This window comes from Bombyx mori, chromosome 6 (assembly GCF_030269925.1).
Source record: "Bombyx mori chromosome 6, ASM3026992v2".
Lineage (NCBI taxonomy): Eukaryota > Metazoa > Arthropoda > Insecta > Lepidoptera > Bombycidae > Bombyx > Bombyx mori.
Genome location: NC_085112.1, coordinates 5,453,968 through 5,475,304, shown reverse-complemented (window position 1 = coordinate 5,475,304; position 21,337 = coordinate 5,453,968). Strand labels below are relative to the sequence as shown.

The window sequence follows — 21,337 nt, the reverse complement described above, 5'->3', positions numbered from 1 at the left end:
AGGTGTCTGTCTTGTCTGTCAATTCACAAAGTAGAGGATCGGAGTAGGTATGTCAAAAATCTAATTGAAACAAAAGACCAAAATTTTTAAAAGTGTTGCAATCCTTATCGATTTATTGATTGACGAAGATTTCGACGAAGTCATCGAAGCTTCAAAAACTTACTAAATCACATCAAACCATTAATTTAAGCTATTATACTGTTTTGTTTTCAAAAAAAGAACTTGTCGCATTCCTAAAATTTCCAGTTCGCATTCACGGACACAGTTTGACAGTTTTAAAGTGACAGCAAATTTGAATTTGTCAAAACACCGCAAGACTGTAGAATGTAATTTACATTTCCGCTGACGCGAACCAGCTTGCAAGTGTCAATCAAATCAGTAGTACTGAGACCACATCGTTATGTCCATTGTTCCTGTATACAGGTGTTGTGAGGTTGAAACAATAATAGAGAGAGCGAAAGAGAATAGTTTATTGTACAACTAGTTAGACCAACATATAACCTTTAAAAAAAGTAGGCAAGCATGATTAAATACGTATATAAAAAGTCATAATCACACAAAAAGCGGTCTTATCGCTAAAAGCCAGACAACCGTTTTTAATTAGGGAAATTCTGAAAAATATACAGCAGGTACATATATTGCGTTGTGCTATTATTTACATTATTCGGAGTGATCTATCAAAATACAGCAAACCTTTACAATAATTTACCTTATATAAAGCTGATTTTAGTTTTTTGATCCATTAGATTTTCGTCAGGATATAGGCTGGTGCACAGTAACTATGGAAACTAATACAAGTTATACCTAAATTTTATAAATATATAATATATAATATATATTTTATAATATATTTTAAAAAGATAACCATAAAATATTTTTTAATTGGTATATTCCAAAAAATACAGAAACTTATTGAAATAATGTTATATTAATGGCTAATACCATATAATAACACAGAAAAAAAAACCTATGTAAATTTTAAAATTATTTTCTAGAATATAAGTATTAGAGACCTTTCCGGTCATCAAAATCGATTACATTTTAACTTCAGCAGTTTTTTTTAAATCGTATACATAGATGGGTGGACGAGCTCACTCACCTGGTGTTAAGTGGTCCTAGACAAAGTTAAAAAAGTCGTAACAATTTCAAATAAATCTGTCAATAAAAAAGTTACCATCGCATTGAATTTATATGACAATCTTAAACATTTGAAAATCTAGACGAATGCTAGATCTAGCTCGAAATTTAAAATAGTGTTCGAAAAATATGTAAAACACACAGGCCGCTGATAAATGCGTTCGCGGCGTGAATTCGAATATTATAGGATGACCTGTTTGACGATGCACCGTCTGCCTGTAATGGGCAGATGTTATTCATTCACATCCACATAGACACGGCAACTGATTACATTATTTTTGATATATTATATTAGATTCGGATTATATGGCCTATAATATCGCTGTTTTTACGTCCGGCATCTTGACACAAAGTTATTGTGAAACGAAATGCGTCACAAGTATAATAAATCGCTATTTATAGTTATTTATATTTTATTGAAGCTATTACAACTTAGTGCATCACAGTGTGTCTTCGATCTAATTTGAAATCTTGATAACCTGTTCAATTATGAGTGGATTACTGAAATTAGCTCAAAAGATGGGAGGATGAGAGGATGGGACCAGGACGGTCTATAATTCACTATCTTTTGAGTTTATTTTATTACTCTTCTAGACAGACAAGCGTGCCCCACTTGTGGGTGAGCTGGTAGATTCTGCGAAGCACTGCTCTTGCTACGGCTACTACTACTCTACTACTGCGCTGGCGTTATGACCCCGAAGTGGGTCTTGGCCTCCGACAATAAACTTTGCCATTCATCCCGGCGCTGCGCAACATCTTGCCAGTCCGACACTTGGAGCTCACGTAAATTTCCTTCCACATCGTCAGACCAGCGGTACCTCGGCCTCCCTACGGGGCGGCGTCCCTCCGGTACACCCGCGTATACCACCTGCTCTGGCCCTCACGGCGTATAGGGAGCGTCACCCGGGTGGCGGATGGGTGAGTGGTCGGTAGTACAGTCTAGCTAGCTGCCGGCTAAGTCCGATGGGCTCGCTGACCAAAGTAGGGTGTGGTCCTCCTGTATTTTGGGGGTTATACAAGGTGCTGACATCCCCTTCATGTAAAAACCTTGTTACGAAACTGACAAGAAAACAGAAACGATCCGATCTTGCTAGGGCTAGTGTTAGCAAATTCTCTCAAGTTGAGCCTGTGAGCTCGTCCACCCGTTCGGGCGTATATGCGGGCGGGAATAACCTCTTAAGATTCCACCGAATAGGTACAGAAAAAAAAGATGTTGCTCATAGACGGCAGCAATGCCAAAATGCTGCCTATGGCTAGAAGTTAATTTAAAAATACACTGTCTCCGCAAAATAAAATAATTTGCATAGGTTATTAAATCGGTTAACGTCAAAATCGTTGTATAAATTTTCCCGAGCGCTCAATCTTAATTGCTAATACGACTGTTGAATTTAAATTTTAAAAAGATGTTGTAAAAATCGACTAAGAGCTTCACCGAAGAATAGGCAACAGCTTTCTCTGAATATTTGAACAGCGTACTGTCGTACGACGTCCAGCATTTACTGGCGAGATGGTATGGCAAATTTGAAAGCGTACCGTGCTGCCAACTTCTACCGAAAAAAAAAGATGTGTGGTGTCGTGGGACACCGGATAGGAACGAAGTTCCTTATTATAAAAATATCAATTTTAATTTTTAATCGTGATATAAAGAAAATAATTATTGGGGTATACTTTTTTCATTATTTTTTTTTATTGATAATAATAATAAAAACTACAAAGCTATCAACTTTATTTTATTCGCAATGATTTATAAAAAATATATAATAATAATATACAAAGAAACAGCTATTTATATGAATAATAACAATAACCGTCATCACGTAGACTATACATTAGACACTGTATAGCCATCATATTATGACTATACATAAATAATAAAAATCTTACGTTACGGACGTTTTTTCCTGGTTAGGGTACACCTCCGCATCGTCGCGTGAGGAACTTCGTTCCAAAAAATCGTACGTTGTAGTGAGATTAGTGGAAGAACTGTTATGTAATGGAGTTGTGTCATCGAATCTATATCCTAGTGGTATTTACGCTCGGTCGACTATGGGTTCCGGTTATAGTTTAATAACAGGTCGTGAGACCAAAATTTTAAATTTAAAGAAATAAAAAATTTTAATCGATGTCTGATTTTATAGTAAAATTAGTATTGATGAATGTAGAACAAGACATATTATTGTTGTATGATTGATAAACATAAATAAAAAAAGTTTTAAATTTTTGTTCAATTATTTAGTAGAATTTTTTTTTTACAGTAGCAACTCGAGATTACAGATTGGACGCCACATTTTAGTGCCTTATTTAAAATATCCAACATAAACGAAGATTTAACCTACAAGATAATAAATTTCAATAGCTCAAAATTGACAATATAATATTTTTAAATTGTTTCACCGAATTCAAAATTATACGGTTTAGCTTCTCAGGCAAACGAGACTGTTTCAATAATAGTATATTTTAGAAAAAAGTATTTTATTTTCACACGATGGATTGCAAAGTCACTGAGAACCTCACACCTGACTGAGAATAAAAAACAATTAAGTATAATTTATTACGCAAACGGAAACTAGCATAAACATTTTAACATAAATAAAAGTCAAATTCAGATTAATGATGCGTGGAAAACTTTATTGGTCGTGTTATATAATTAGATTTATGACTCTTAACTGATAATCTACAAAGTCTAGTGGTTTGAAAATCGAATTAAATTGTTTAAAGTTTTGCCACAGTATCCGCTATAATTAATTTGGTGAAAAATATTTGAAGTCGGCAATAGTTATCGTTAAGAAGATACACGGATGCTGAGAAATTTTAATTCGTTTTTCTATATTTTTTTTAAATCCATTGCTTTCTGCTCTCCGAATAGACTATGAAGAACATTTGCAGCCTCAACCTAAAATGCAAATGTAAGTAAGAAGTCGAATTTGAAATTTCGAAGTTCTGTTTTCTCTTCAAAAAGAGAGACTAAATTTTGTTTTAAACATCATATCGTGACGTATTTTGAACCTCCATTTTACTTTGTGCATTAAAGAGTTTTGAATTAAAGATTTTCGTAATTTTAGAGCAACCAATTATTTTATTGAATTATTATTGAAGGAAATAAAACGTATAGACATGTAAACGGTCGATGGCGAAATCAATTTCCTTCGAGGAGGAAGCACCGATGTACCATACATTTAAGATTTATCCTACATATCAATGGATTTTGAACTTGCCTTCAAATTTTACCATCGGTCACACTGCATAGATTTTAAGTCACAACGATTTCATATTCAAGACCTCAGAAGTCTTCTTTACCTTGGATTAAGTGATATTAAGCTTACAGCAAGAATTTTTCATAAAAAAACGTGTATGGCTTATTCGCTGTAGGAGCGAAACCTTCAGAAATAGGCTGTCTCATTCTCTCGCGGGCTAAATCATCAGATGTGTCTCTTTCTAGCGTTGCTTTTGAATTTTTATTTCCGTTTCATCGAGTTTTAAATCACAGAAATTATCACTTCAAATTATAGCTGAGTTAGATCGTTAAAGTACTTTGAATTATTATAATTTAGAAAGCCATAAAAACATTTAACAAAGAATTGGTGATTTAGTGAAGAAAATACAAGATTTTTTGTACTGTCTTAATAAAATTAAATCGTGATTTATGAAATGAATAGTAATAATTTTTCAAATAAAACGATAAAAACAACAATCATAAACTCAAGGCTGCAAATAAATAGTACGTGACATTTTTATTGCTTGCATTCTGTTTTCATATAGATGTCATTAGTCAGGATTTCTTTATATTTTTTTTATCTCGTATCGTTTCAGCGGAAAATCGTATTTTGGCTTCAACTTCGATAGTTAAACCCGAACATTATTATTTTTTAAGTTTAATTTTAGAGAATAGGACAAGACCAAAAAAACATTAAATAGGAATCAGTTTGCATTGATTTCTAAAAAAAAAACGACATCTGCATTTCAGGGGTGGCATCGATGTGACATAAATCTAATACATAAGGCGAGTAGTGTGTGCTTAGTGCGAGTCTTTTAACTTCTCGGTTGCGTAAAAGTTAACTCAAATTTGTATCTAGTTGGAACAGCACCCCTAGCGGCAAACGATGAGATGCTGCACCAACTCAATAAAACTCGCACTAAGCACACTGGGTCGACGTCGCCGCGTCACCATAAGCACCTAAACACGTTATTACGGATCCTCCCAATCCATTGACGATGCTTTTAGGTGCCTCAAGCACCGGTCACCGTCATCACCGAACCCGTCGCGTCGCTTGCGACGAAAGGCTCGACGAGTAAATTAACCCGTAGACACAGTCGACTGAGTTTCTCGCTGGATCTTCTCAGTGGGTCGCGATCCAATGGTAGATTCTGCGAAGCACTGCTCTTGCTAGGGCCAGTGTTAGCAACACTCCCGGTTTGAGCCTCGTGAACTCACCTACACGTCAAGGAGAAGCTGAAATAGCCTTTCAAGGCCAGCAGCATAGGTAGGAATTAAAAAAAAAACCACACTAATGATAACTGACAAAGTATTTTACCGCCGCCTCAAAGAAATATGCGATGGTTGCTTCAAATTATAATACTCAAAAAAGTTACTCGCCTTTGAAGACTATGTGTTCAAAGGCTTATATGGTCGGCCAACTTATATCCCTTTTTAATGTTGATCTCCATCGCTCCTGGACATCAGCGACGGCACATGCACACAGCCAAGCCGCTACTTTCCAATTAAAACAGATTTTATACGTGAGCCTGCTACAATAAATTAAATGATAAATATTATATCCGCTCCTAAACAGTCGCCAGACACTGCCTATTTTAGTTTTCAAATTTCAGTCTCATCCATAAATAATGCGATGTCATTCGTTTAAAATTCGACCATGCAACACGTCTAGGATCGAGCAGACGAATATCAATGTTCTGTGACCTAGAATGACATTACGAAAATATCAAATGACGATTGTTTTTTTTTATTATTATTTTTGTTTCGTACTTGCAACTAGTATACCGCTTTAGTTTAAAGGAATCATAATTTTTCTTTGTATTAATCCTCAATATGTTTTTTAATGTGTTAGATTTAATTAAAGCTTTGATTTTGATTCGCCTCTGCTATTGAATTAAAACAAGTTAAGATCTGATAAAAGAGTACCTGCAGCTGAGAGCATATTTGAAATCGGGAAAAGCTAAAAAGGAAATTGTTTGAAAAAAAAAAACTGCTCATACTGATAGTATTTTCCTGTCGCAAAATAGAACAAGCAATTGGACGGGGCCCACGTCACAATATGATTGTCAAAATTATACTTGGTCCGTATTTCTAATCGAAAATATAAAAACAGGTATGCTTTAGAACAAAAATCTATCAGCGTTATGTTATGAGGGCGTTTCTGATTGAATCTCAAACATAGCTTGGACTATTTAATACATTGGATCTGATATACCTATACCTATAGTTTTTTTTTGACGTGACAACGTCTTATAATTCGATGGAGCCGGCTGGACGCACGAAAAAACATGACTCATGCGGCGTTACCTCGCTCTGAGGCGTTCCATTTAAGACTTAAAGTGCAAGCGAGAGCGCGCAACGAGCGACAAAGAGGCACAATCGGCCTCCGCGTTCGGCAGCGTTCGACATCTGTCTCTCTCCTATTTGAGTGAGCGATGCATCCGCGTGGACAGCTGCTATACAATAATACATTTACATGTTTTCGTCAAGTATGAAGTTCAGTATAAAGTGAATGTGGTATCAATTGTCCATACAAAATATCTATCAAACAAATAAGATTAAAATTTTCTTTTGAAAAATGAAACAATTCCATCAGTATTTTCTTATGACGCTGTCACGTTCAACTATCGTCAGTAAACCGACTTTACAGAAAACCGATTTTTTTATTGCATAGACAGGTAGACGAGCTCACAGTCCACCTGGTGCTAAGTGGTTACCGGAGCCCATAGACATCTATAACGCAAATACTGCCATCCACCTTGAGATATTAGTTCTAAGGTCTCAGTATAGTTACAACGGCTGCCCCACCCTTCAAATCGAAACGCATTACTGCTTCACGGCAGAAATAGGCAGGGCGGTGGTGGTGATTATACGACGTTATTCCTTCACCGTGGAAGTCAATCGTGGACATTTCTTAAATACGTATTTGATTCGATTTGGTTGAAGTAAGTTTAACATAAATTAGTTAAGCTAATAAAAGCGTTTTAAAAATACATGGCGGTGACGATCAGTATAATTAAAAATGGGTGTATTGAATACAAATTAAAAATTCTGTAGGTCTAGAAACCACTTTCACAAATCTTCTTCGTTTCTTTCAATCATTTAGTTGGTAGGACCGTGGATATTTCAATCTACACGTAATATCATTTCAAACAATCAATTTTATTTGATTTACACTTCACTGCTTCCATTATGCACCGCTACAGCGAAATCTTTGAAATCATTCTCTGAAAGATTTATATTTAATCAATACCACTATATTCGTGAATTCATTTTGAAATTTAAATTCGCCTTATTGTGGCCATTCGTTTCGTCTCTACAAGGATTATGTTAAAACAATGCTGTCTGTCTGTTGTTTGTGCATCGGGCTGTCACTAACATTTCAATCTCGGAAGGTTTTTGTTGCCGCTTCACTTGTCTTAAGCCCTACGAAATCGAATATTTATAATTCTTTAAACATCTTTATTGACACGGGACGACATTCAAAATGGTAACGAAGGAAAGCGACATCCCTATTGAATACGTTACCGCACTTTTGTTTCCGCAATACAATTGTTATAATTTTACAAGATATTATTTTAGTGTCAGCTTTTTTTTGGAGTGTACACGTCAAGAATGAGTTTCAAGTTTCAACGGTATAGTTTTTTTATTTTTTTATTGCTTACATAAGTGGATGAGTTTACAGCCCACCTGCTGTTAAGTGGTTACTGGAGCCCATAGACATCTACAACGTAAATGCGCCACCCACCTTGAGATATAAGTTCTAAGGTCTCAGTATAGTCACAACGGCTGCCCTACCCTTCAAACTGAAACTCATTACTGCTTCACGGCAGAAATAGGCAAGGTGGTACCTACCCGCGCGGACTCACAAGAGGTCCTACCACCAGTAAACGTATATTGTATAACGATTGTTCCACCTTTCAAACTCAAAAAAGAGCAGAATAAGGTAGAATCACAGCATCTACCGAGGCTGGCTTCCAATATACCAAATCACGAGAAAAACCAATCGACATCGACAATTATTGCGAGTGTCAATGAAATAATTCAAAGAATGATTGGGTCATCTAATTAGTTGGTTAGGTCCGTTAGATAAATATAATAAATGGCGTAGTTTAAATTGGTAGACACATCCGAGACGAGTTGTGTATCTTTCGAGACAGCACTGGCGGGTGTCCAAGCCAGAGTAACTGGTGGGCCGGACTGTCGACACGCGGTGACAGGTGCGGTATGCAACCCATGACTTCAGCGCTACTGTCAAGCCGTTCAAGGCACTCTTCTGCTTTGATTTTGATTTGTTCGGTGAATGCATCGCGAATACTTTGTAAAACGTTCTACTTCTATCTATATATTAATAATACGTGAAGCAAAAACTTTGTATCCCTTTTTACGAAAATTGCGCGGACGGAGGAGTATGAAATTTTCTACACTTATAGAGAATATAGAGAAGAAGTGCACAATGCTAATATTTTTTTAAATAATGCATAAAAGATACATTAAATCAATAAAGGAAACATTACACACACTGCATACCATGTATTTGAAGCACACACGCATGCATACTATTTATTGTCAAACTTTTGTTCTTGACGTTTGTGGTCAAATTGAGAATAGATTAAATATTGTTTGTCTTTGTTAATATTTTTTATAGTGTAGTCTTGCAGAAATTTGTGATTATAGAAGTATAATAGTCTGAAAATAGAATCATAATAGTGTTAAAACTTACAATTTCAATAATTTAAGTCGAATTTCGACTACTGCAGGACCTCTAGTATTTTTAAATCTGTGAAGATAAAAAACGAAAACTGCATAGTAAATGATTTATTCTAACATATGTAGCTTCAAAATAAAACTTCCGTATCTGAATTATAATGTACCGTTGAAAAATTCATCTTGGCCTCCGTACGCACTCTGAAACAGGAACAAGCATGTGCCAAAACAATCATTAGAAAAGGTGTCCAACTCCTACCAGCGACACAATGTAATAAATTAAGAAAAAACTGACGCGCCAAAGAAATAAATTTAAATTAATTGCATAATAATGTTCGTATTTCTGAATAGAAATCTCGTTTTAAGCTGAACGTGTAGTAGATCACAATTGAAGAAGCGTAGCAAGGAACGAAGTCGATCGAGCCAACTATTCATTGGCGCTCAAACGGACATTCAGTTCTAAATATTAACGCGCTCAGCGCTTTGTTACGAGAATAATACTTAATTGAAGAGCCAGCCCGTGGAATTTCGACTAAGCTACGTTGTTTTTTTTTTATTGCTTATATGGGTGGACGAGCTCACAGCCCACCTGGTGTTAAGTGGTTACTGGAGCCCATAGACATCTACAACGTAAATCGCCACCCACCTTGAGATATGAGATTACAACGGCTGCCCCACCCTTCAAACCGAAACGCATTACTGCTTCACGGCAGAAATAGGCGGAGTGGTGGTACCTAGCCGTGCGGACTCATAAGAGGTCCTACTACCAGTTTCTCGAATTAAATATTCTCGCTTAACGTTTTCAGGTACGGTGAACGCGAACGGCGAGACGAAACGTCAGAGGACGTCATACACTCGGTACCAGACGCTGGAGCTCGAAAAGGAGTTTCACTTCAACCGGTACCTGACGCGGAGGAGGCGGATCGAAATCGCCCACGCGCTCTGCCTCACCGAGAGACAGATCAAGATCTGGTTCCAGAACAGACGCATGAAGTGGAAGAAAGAGCACAAGATGGCCTCAATGAACATAGTGCCATACCACATGAATCCGTACGGCCACCCATACCAATTCGACCTTCACCCGAGTCAGTTCGCCCATCTCTCCGCATAGGATCAGTGGAATTTTTCGAACAGCGGATAACTGATTTATTAAACTAGACAGTTGTCCGTGTGTCACACGGGGTTGCGTGTGACGAACGAACCTAACGGTCCGGCGTCACAGCAACCAGACTGGGTCAGTTATTCGCTGCTTGAAAAATTTCTCTAGTGTAGCCTAATTTGTTGAAATTGTTTTGACATTTGACAGTGACAATATAAATTATACGAAAGTGTTTGTGAATAACAGTGTTTAGTCAGTGAATCGAACCAACGGGGAGTAGTCTTCGTAAAAACAATTGATAGTCGGATAAACGTCGCGCTATTACGAGCAATAGTGTCCATTGAAATGTTTCACAATATAGAAGAAGGTAATAATCTAATGTCATGAAAAATGCGAATGGACTTTATAAGTAGAAAAGAGTACCTAGTCATAAGCTATAATAATTCGAACTATATTATATTATCGTCTTTAAAATTGTAAGATAACAAAGTAAATACGTAATTGTGTAAATTGTGATGAATAGATAAATTAGAATAAGACTTGTGTGTTAGATGAAGCAAATTATGATTTTTTTAAAAAACTATACACAATGTACAGCCAGTGGTTATGAAATCAGTAACAAATTCGGAATTGTACAGGGATAGAGTAAAATTGGGAAATCCAAAATTAATTCGCTACTGCAAAAATGAGATGTGCATTTCAAACGTACATCGCTGAGTATAATAATATCAGTAATAATTAAATAAAAAATACTTTAGTAAAAATAATTAGGTAAAGCTTATGACGAGCTGTTAAATAGACTTTATAAGCTCAGTTACTATTATAGATTGTTGTGAATAGTTTCGACATTCTTTCCTATTGTAAATATTTGTCGTTCAGTAGTTATTAATAATTATAAAAATTTAATATATAATTCGATAATCAACGCGAAGAACTGTTTTATGTTCCTGTCCTTAGTTTGTAAATAAAACTTTATCAAATAAAAAAATATTATAACAAACTTTAATACGATTATCTTAATAGTTGTTTACTTTCGACAAAATACATTTTTCCCTAAGAGTTCTCGTGCGTAATTTGTATCTTAAATGTTGTATTTGTAAAATGTACTTAATATATTAGAAACTTCTTCATTCATTGTATTGATAACATCTCCTGAACGTTTGCGTGCAAAATTTTCGGTGTCATCTTTTTATTTTTCAAATTATTGTGGTCAACTGTGATATTCTGTTAAATTTTTATTCTTAAGGGCGACCGCGTTCTTATGTCATACGAGATTTGTGTAGTGTTTTTAAAATTCGCATTGATTTCATTAATATTTCATTTTGTTATCTTATTTATTGTTTGTAAATATTAGAAAGAACGTTACGATTTCTTTTAATTTTTAAATCATTAAATGTTTTCTAAAATCAGTTTTGTATTTACCTGTGCAATAGGATGTGGCCTCAGTCTTGTTTCACTCTCATTTTGTAAAATAATACTTCTTTATTTAGTTATGTTATTTCTTTTTAACTAATTGATAATGTTTATCGTTCATTCCAGTTTAAATGAGAACTTTAGAAGGATGTTCTTCATGATCATTTAAATTATTGTACTGTATTGATAAATTGTAATGAAATTTTGAAAAATTGGTGAAAAAGATCAAATAAATTATGATGATAAATATTGTTTTTATTCTCACTTGATTGTTTCTAAGTAATAGTGACAATAGTAATAAGAACATGCTTAAGGAAGGCTATAGACTTATAAATCGAATCTATTTAAAACTGAATTATCGAGTAACAGGACTGAGCACAAAGTCAAACCTGAAATGTAGTATTGGAAGCGCCACAGAGACGCCTCCTGGTTTGAGCGCAACGTTGAGCTATGATAAATGATCGACACAGCAATGACATGACAGCCGAACCTGCCGGGGGAGCCGGTATACCACGTGCCCAACAAAGGAGTGTCGAAAAATGTGAAGGATACCTTAGTTTATAGGTCGCGGGTGTCATCCCACGCGAAAATCTATAAATCATACTGATGGTATGTTCCATCTATGCGCAGTTTTAATACCACGCTCGATTTCTGTGCTGTTATGAAGAGAGTATCGCACAACGAATTTGTATTTTTTAATTGTTTATGATACTTGACGTATATTTTATGTGCTTTAAATTTAAAAAATATGAACACGTATAGAGAAGTCCCTAAAATGACTTAATGCTCACTTTAGGTTCAAGAAACTATTCCGAGAAGTTCCATGCCAGCTTCTGTAACATATACACGGGTGTACAATGGATGCGTAAACTAAAATTCAAATTAACTGCTTTCATCAAAAAAAATCTCGAATTTATGTTGAAGATTCCGCGACTTCTCTATGTATGAATCATTCTTTTAAGTCTCGGTGAGACATTTAAATAACAACGGGTATTTCCACAGTATCATATTATTAATGTTGACTTGTCCGTCGGATTGTGGAGATTACGAAACATGAAGGTGCACTGTGGCGAATCATTTCTCAAAATGCATATTCGATACTTGTACGTATGACCATTCTTTGACAGATATGATAAGACTCTGTATGAAAAATTGAAGCAGAAGTTCATTGTTAGATCATTTGAAAAAGGCTAAAGCACCCGATGACGGTATATCATTGAGAAAATTAAAATATATTCTTCTATATTAGTACTTAAATGCACCTTTACATTTACGATAGGAACATTTTATCTTCGAAAACCGCTCGAAGCCATCGTTAACACGTAAATTATTTATTTGTACACAAGTTTCAATGCATAGCGTTAATTTTATTAGATACCTATGCATTTAAAGTAATAGTTCAAATCGTCAATAACCATAAGCCGTGACTGAATGTGGTAGAATTATTTTTTACGGAAAAGGATAACTTAGCTTATAATTATTATTATAACTACAATAAAACACAATACCTATATATACATTTTCGAAAAAAGGTAATAATATGTAAATATTTAAAACTTGCATTAAATTCGCCAGCATAATATGTTTTCTATCCTTCTGCGTGTAACCTCGAATCTATTCTGGCTCCACCTTTATTGGTGAGCTAACTCACAGGGCTCAGAGAATTTGCTAACATTTGCTAAGCAGGAGTAGTACTTCGCTGAATTTTTACCGGTTCACGATCGCGATGCACTAAGATGACGTCAAACTCAGTGTTTTGGCACATGATTACGTAACTACCTAATTCAATTACCTATAGATAATAACGTAAAATGCTCTCTGGAATTATTAATCATAATCTCGTCTTATATCTACAGATAACACAATCAAGATGTTGAATATAATTAATCGAATGTCACGCAAAGTATCCAATTTCATTGAAAACTGTCGAACTGCGAAACATCCCACGCACAGATTTCTCGGATCGAGAAAATATTATGAAAGGATCGTATAAAATCGCGGAGGACGTTCATCAATCATATTACTTCATTACTATTTAGGTAGGTGTACACCGGGTAATGATCTTGGTATGTTTTTTGTATTTTGTTTTTATATAAACATTCCTATATTGTTTTTTGTTAGATTTATGTAGATGATTCGATATGCACTTTATACATAGACATCAACAGTACTAAGGTTTTATCTAAAATGATCTTCTGTCTTATACCAGAGCTAACATAGGCGTCAAAAACGAAAGAAATACATTCAGAATGGGTTTTTTTTCTACCAGTATCCTCAAGAAGTTATCACGGCTTCGTTAGACTGGTAGGGAGCTTACGAAGCTTAACCTTAGAGACTGCTAGCATCTGCTTTAGTAAGAGTTGGTAGTCCTTCGCTAAATCTACCACAGGATCGGAATCGTGAACCGCTGCGAAGATCCGACGAGAAACTCAACTATTCAGAATTAACAATACGTTGTCAGATAGTCTCTGACTATTCAAATCCCAAAACACGCAACTTCATATGCTCAGCGTTAGCCCAGACTCTCCCAGCCATCCTGAATTATCAACAAAATAAACAGCATAAAATCATATGGAAACAGCTGGTACTTCGAAGCTAACTGAAAACCTTAGCACGGATTTTTGCGAAACATTTAATAAAAATGGGATCCCGTTATTGTCGAACCTGGTAGGTATATACATTTACATTATAAATCAGATTTCTCTTTATAATGTAAATTTAGCCGACTTGAATTATAAAACAGGGAAGTTCTAAATATGAATGCTACCTGAGAGAGTATATCAATTGCTGATTGTGACCGAAATGGTAGAGCAAGGTAGAGGGGGAAGAGGTCAACCGATGAAGACATGGATGGAGTGTGTGAATGACGATATGAGAGAGAGAGAGAGAGAGAGAGGAGCGAGTGTCGAGATGATGGCAGATAGAAGAGAACGGAATAGAAAAATTCGCTGTGCCGACCCCACCTAGTGGAATAAAGTGAAGAAAAAAGATTATGACCGATTTCGAAAATTACATGTATCATACATAGCGCCTCAAGGATGTTCCTGGTCTCGAATACTTTGTCTTAATCTGACCACGAATTACCTATAGCGATAAAGACTGAGATGGCGATTAGTGTATTCAAATTGTTGGCTGATCAAACGAGAGAACAATGTTCTTGCGACCCAATTCATTTTAAATTTAATCGCATAACAAAACTGGATAGTTGGCATTCCTACGTCACTTTCGTGACATGGCCTCTTTAAGGCTCTAAAAATATACATATTTCGGGATATTTTGGGATATTTTTGGTCTTCCGCGGGTCTATAGAAAGCCTTATAGTCTTGCTGCAATTGCAACCCATACGACAATAGCGCGCCAGAGCCGAACCTGCATTTTCATATGACTCCGCTAAAGAATATCGCCCAAAATATCGACCTCATGACATTAATAACTTATCCTAGCCGTAACAAATGGGAATTTTGTCATTTATTAGAATTAATATTTTACATGACTGATGGAATCTCGTCATTAATCTGGGACTTTCGCTAATTGTAAAAATCACACACTACTTTTTCTGTCTAAACAGCTCTGTTTCAATATATTTGTCTATTTCTTCTGGTTGAATTCTAGATTTATATGTGTATAGAATTTAAAGATGTACGATGTGTAGAAGAATATGCTAAAGAATCAAAAAAGAGAAATAATAACAGGGTTTGGTAACTTTGAACGTCCGAAAAATTTGTTTTAGCGACATCTATGATTTCGTAATGAACTACTTGCACCTTTTTTCTCAACGAAACAGTGACATCTAGCCAATACACGAGAAACAGCAAATAATTCTCACTCACTATTCAGTATGACAATTGTAACACAGATGTCGTTAAAAGTCACCCAAGCGTCCAATTGGAAACATAACGAAATGGCCTACAGTTACTATAACTCTATTAATTAAAAAATAAATTCATAAGCTGAAAATTAAAACTTTTAGACAAAATTAAATTTAGATTTTACATAAAAAAAAGCAGTGTAAATTTTTACAAATTTAAAAGCAGTGTAAATCATATGTGTGAAGCTTCTATTCGTCAATAGGTGGCGCTGTTTCCATTTTAATTCAATGCCTAAACAGTTTGCCCTGTACTTCGTATCGACGAGGAGAGCTTTTTGAAAGCTTCTGCAACAGCGCTTGACAGTAGACGCGTTTGGCTTTCAGAACTTTTCGACTCCGTGCCGGAGCGCTACAAATCGGTAAGTATTTTTTTTTTAATTTTAATTCTATGGATTTCATTCACAATTGGTTATAAATTTGTACTTTCTTGATGTTGTAGTCAATAATGAGACGAATGCGCATGTCAGGAACATTTGAATGATGAGTAACAACTAATTTTCGGTGTGAATTAGACTGGTATTTGTCATTGCTCTGATTTGAGTTTTAATGTATTTGCTTAAAAGTAAAATTTCAATATCATTATTGTATTACGTTTATCGTAAACTATAAGTAAAAATAGAGATGTCTTTCCGGTATCATTAACGAGATTTTATAATAAACGTATTATGAAATAGTTCCTTACGATATCTGTAACGAATAGTTTTAGTACATTTTAGTAGATATATTCCGATTAGGACCAATGATAATATTTGACAGTTTTTTTTTTTTAATAATTTTTTTTTTGCACTAGTGAACTTCAAAAAGTTTCAATCTAAGAACGTACTTTCACTCAGTGTACAATATTTTAAATAAGCTTAACCCTCCATGATCCGATTTAAACGAAGCGTCGTCGGATCGTTGCTTAAGAAAAAAAAAAAACAAACACAAAAACTGTTAGGACGAAATTTATACCTGACTTCTATGAATGGCGTTATTTTAGTATAAAGGTCGTGCCGAAAAAAGGCAATAAATATGGCCGACACAAAGGCACCTCTGGTGCGCCTGCGCCGACCTGGGACTTGCGCATTTACGAGCCGATGGGGACGCTACCGTCTGTTCTCGCAACGAACTCGAAACTATGTAGTGCGTGTAATAATACCAGCTTTATAATATCATGTTAAAACACTTTCTTGTAACATTTGGATTTTGTAACCGTCGTAAAAATTGTTAACGTATTTATAAATTGACCTAACTCTAATTCTACTTTTGATCAATATATTTCAAGAAAAAAAAAATAATAGAGAGATTCCTGTTTATTTGATACAAGCGGCCCGCTCGGGCTCCGCTCAGGTCTTGTCTTTATCAAAAATTTCAACGATATTTGACGTTTTATTTTTTTAAATAACAGAACACTTATTGCGGCATAAGTATAATAGTTAGACATATGCTGTCGCGACACTTTTTGTAAATAATAATGTGTTCTATAAAATCGTAGTACATTATTTTATTCTATCATCAATAGTTTTCGCAGGGCACGCGATGTAAAGAATATTTCAGGTAATTTTTTTAGACCTTGGGTTACATTATAAGAGTTTTAGTAAGAATCCCTATATTTTTTTTAAAAAGATTATAGCCTATGTCACTCGGGAATAGTGTAGCTTCCAAACAGTGAAAGAATTTTTCAAATCGATTCTGTAGCTTCGGAGCCTATTCAATACAAACAAACAAATCTTTTCTCTTTAGATATAACTAGCGACCCGTCCTCGCTTCGCTTCGGAAACATTAAAACACACATGAAACCAAAAAAAAAATTTAAAAAAGTAGCCTATGTTCATCAGGGACAATGTCGGCTTCTAATGGAAAAAGAATTTTTCAAATCGGTCCAGTAGTTTCGGAGCCTATTCGAAACAAACAAATCTTTCCTCTTTATAATATTAGTATAGATTAGTATAGATATTAGTATAGACATATTACTTTTTACATTTCGTTTTTACTTCTTAATGTGACTATTTCAAATGACATACAAAGAAGCATTACATAAAGCGTGAACACATTGTCTTTTGAATATTGATTTTTCACCACAGAGCCACTAATAAAACATGGCCGTCGAAACGCTTGGTTACAACTATTAGGAGGCTGAAGCGCATGCGTTAACCCAGGACTTGCGCTTTAAGCAGAAAAATGGTTCATTCTAGAACTTACTGATGAATCAATTTTGAATATGTATTTTTTGTTTGCTTAAATGCATTAACGTTAGCTACATTGAGGCATGAGATTGAAGTCAATCGTAGAAGTTCCACCACGAATATAAATTCAGAATGTACATTTTAAAAAAAAATTAAATTATACCTTGTTTTTTTTTTAAATTAAGTTTAGAGACTGCAGGTCCGAGTTTAAATTTAAACATCGAACAACAAAATTCTCGTTCCACTATTCTTAAAAGTTATCACTAAAATATCGAGTTTTTGAAGTAGGTAACTACAATGTTTTAGTTTAAAATTTATTCCACGTTGACTACATCGGAACTGCGTGAAGAAAGTCGATAAGTAATTTAGTAACAATAGCATTAATATTGTTTTTTCCCGTAATATTATTTTACTGAGAATGAAACCCCGTGCTGCGATGAAAACCATATTGGACTATCTCAGAACTAAAGCTGCTAGACTAAACGTACTTTAAACATAGCCACACCTATAATAAAACTCTTTGTGAGAATAATCGCATTAAAAAAAAACATAACTAAGTTGATCGGATAGATGTTAGAGATATAATCTTTACTGTCCACCGTGAGGTGAGTCAGAATCTAATAACAGGTTCGAATCAATATTCGTATGTAACTGATCAGACAGTCGCGTTGAGAATAAATTTCTTTTATAATAATACTTATTTAGTTAACATAAATCTAATGTATTCGGTTTGCTCGACTTGTGTCTACAGTTATGTCTATAATTGAAAGTACTTTTACAATTTTATATTGAATTTTTAATTGTACCTAATTAAATTTCGAATAGCGTACCGTTTTCGTTATGATAACTACTGTCTATTTTTTTAATAAAAAATCTCTTGGATTTTACGTTTCGTTTCACGCAGAACGAACTAATATTAGTTATCTCGAAGTCTGGCAATTCGTTTGACTTGTCCACAGAGCAGGCAACGAAAAAAACCTTAGTCATCTGTGACTACGAAAACTATAATAAATTTCGTATTTCAATTAATTCGTAAAAGCAGTTTTACTGAAATCTAATTCAACTCATCAACGTTAAGAAGTCAGGTTGTACTCTTCAACGGTTGGAACTCATGTGGCATGTCATAGGACGGTCAGAGGAGTTCGCGACCTGTTGAATGATAAACGGCAGTTAGGCATTACATCGTGAATACCGTTGCCTAACGTTAATCGAAATTCGAAATTTAAATTGCATTAATACACTGCCCACCCTGAAAGTCGGAAGGCATGACTGCTTCATGCCATAAACCGGTAGGGTAGTATACAGAAAAATGAAAATCCTATGTTGGGATTATTCATTATTTTACTTAGCAGCGGAACAAAGATCGGGCGTAGTCTTTGTAGATGTTGTAATGTTCATAAGCCACAGTAGCTTTTGATTGTCAGCCATGCAGCATGGTTCATTATTTTGAATACAATTTTGACGTGGGTGGGTTCTTAAGCGATCTCAATATGGTAGGTGAGTGTTTGTTCATAATTCTAATTTAAATGTGATACGATCGTTCGATGATCCTATTGTATTGAAACTTAGTGTAGTTGTGTTTGCCATCACAGAAAAGTCTCTGACTTAATGGCCTTATCGATAGGAAAGTTATATCTCTTTTAAAATATCGAACATAATAATAATTAGTGAAATAGGTGAAAGAATTCGAAATTCAAAACAAAATGAAACCGGTGAATTTTAATATTGTTATCTAACGCGAATGTTTTTCGAAAATGGAACACTCAATATTCCGTTTCGAATAAACCAACAAAGCCGTGTGTCCGCTGCAGTCGAAGGGGAGCGGATTAAATTGAAATTCCTTTTTTAAATTCACCAATAAGGGGAGGGGTGACTCCGGATTGGCTCAACGCACCCGAGCGAAATAATCCGTATGATTGACGCGACTGCATTTCAACATTGAAAGTGGTGTGTGTTCTTTTAGTTTAAAATTTTACGAAATTAATATCAGCAATAGAAACACACTTCCGCTGTTTCTCTGGCGTGTTTTTTTTCTTCGTATTTTTCGTCAATAATATGCATATTAAAAAAAAAAAAAATTCTATACCCTAAGATAAAATGTCTCGAAGCATACCTACCTAGCATTATTTACTATTCTAATTATATTGTATCTACATTTTATACTATTACATTCCAGATATTTTTTTCTGTAAACGGCGTAGGTATTCAAATTTAGACCGTCCGACAAAATCATGTGATTTTTATTAAAAATTCGTATCATCATTCGATTCGTAATCAAGCATATTAAATTGCGTATTGTTTGTCTCTAGTAGCTAACTGTAACGTCTCATTGCCCATTTTAACAATATGAGCTATATATGAAAATCAAGTTGAGTCACCGTTTTATTCGTCTCGAGCGCCATATGGCGGCTTGCAGATAGACTAAATTTAGATGATATCAGAATGACAGCCTCAGTCAAGGCGAGAAGGGTCTTTTACATTTCGTCGTGTAGTCGTTGAGTACAGCACAGGACGGACGCGTCGCCGGTAGAGGTAAGGCACGGTTCACACACGTACATATACTAAATGCGACTTATCTGAATTGAAATATTGTATATAGTTTAAACAGGTCGATTGAATAATTCAAAACCAAATTTATAATTTGTTTGATTCGATCATATTAGTAAACCAGCTTTTACATTCCTATAGCATACTACTTCTATGCCTACAGCCTTAATACATTAGAACGAGAATTCAATTGAAAACATCATTGTATTTTTTTTAAATTTAGTATGTATTATATATTTCTTTATTTAGGGAACATATAAAAGGTTGTAGAAAATTTTAAAATTCGAAAAAAGAACATCAAAAACGGTTCTTTAATAAAAAAACACGTGTGGCACTTGGGGACTGTCACGGTAAAGCTATTGCATAGCATTTTTTATCAACTTATGCAATTATAATTAGACAATAATAATTTAATATTAAAACAATAATAATAAAAAAAGACCACGCTATATTTTTAAACATTAGCTAAAGCAAAACATTAACTGTCCCCTTCACACTCATAAACTAGACCGCGCGAGAGAGAGATGGGCAGACTTTTCATGATGCGCATGCAGTGCGACGTCACGCCGCGCGCTTATTCACAAACACTACACAAGCGCAACGTGTGAATGTGTTGAACGCGAGCTACATGGTCTCCGCCTAATACGGTGTTAGGTTGTTTTCGTTACGGAATTTCTTAATTCGGTCACCGCGCTCAAGGCCCGCGATAAAATCTATGCAACAGCTTAAAATTATTAACATAGAAACTGCCTAAATATTAGATATTTTAATTTATGATATTTTAAATTCAAAATATTTGAAGAATATTATTGAAATAGTCGTAAGAAATAAGCGTGCAAGAGTCTTAGCTCAACGATCGAGTCTTCGTTACGTCACTGTTAACCGTACAAGCTAAATGTTGCAATGTTCACTGTCAATAGGCGACTTACGCGCGTTTCACTTTTATGTGTGCATAATACACTTTAATGATGGCACAGTTCTTTGTAACGCTTTATTTATGTAAACCGAAAAAATTTAAATGCGAAAATCGACTCTTTGCATGTCGAATTAGGATTCATTCTTACTAAATAAAGTCAATATCTACATGCGATCTAGCTCTGGCATGCATCTCGGTGTTGACACCTTCATCATCAAGCACGGGTATCAGAGAGACCTTAGTGGAAGCAAGCGGTTTTGGCCCCTGGAAT

At 35.0% G+C, this 21,337-nt stretch overlaps 1 protein-coding gene across 1 annotated transcript in view; it reads left to right on the top strand.

Moving 5' to 3' along the window:
- Nucleotides 1-11,817, top strand: part of Scr (sex combs reduced homolog) — a 58,607-nt gene extending 46,790 nt beyond the window's left edge. The window contains 1 exon segment of the mRNA NM_001043874.1: nt 9,865-11,817. Coding sequence (NP_001037339.1) covers nt 9,865-10,169 — 305 coding nt within the window. The 3' untranslated portion in view covers nt 10,170-11,817.
- Nucleotides 11,818-21,337: the final 9,520 nt, after the last annotated feature.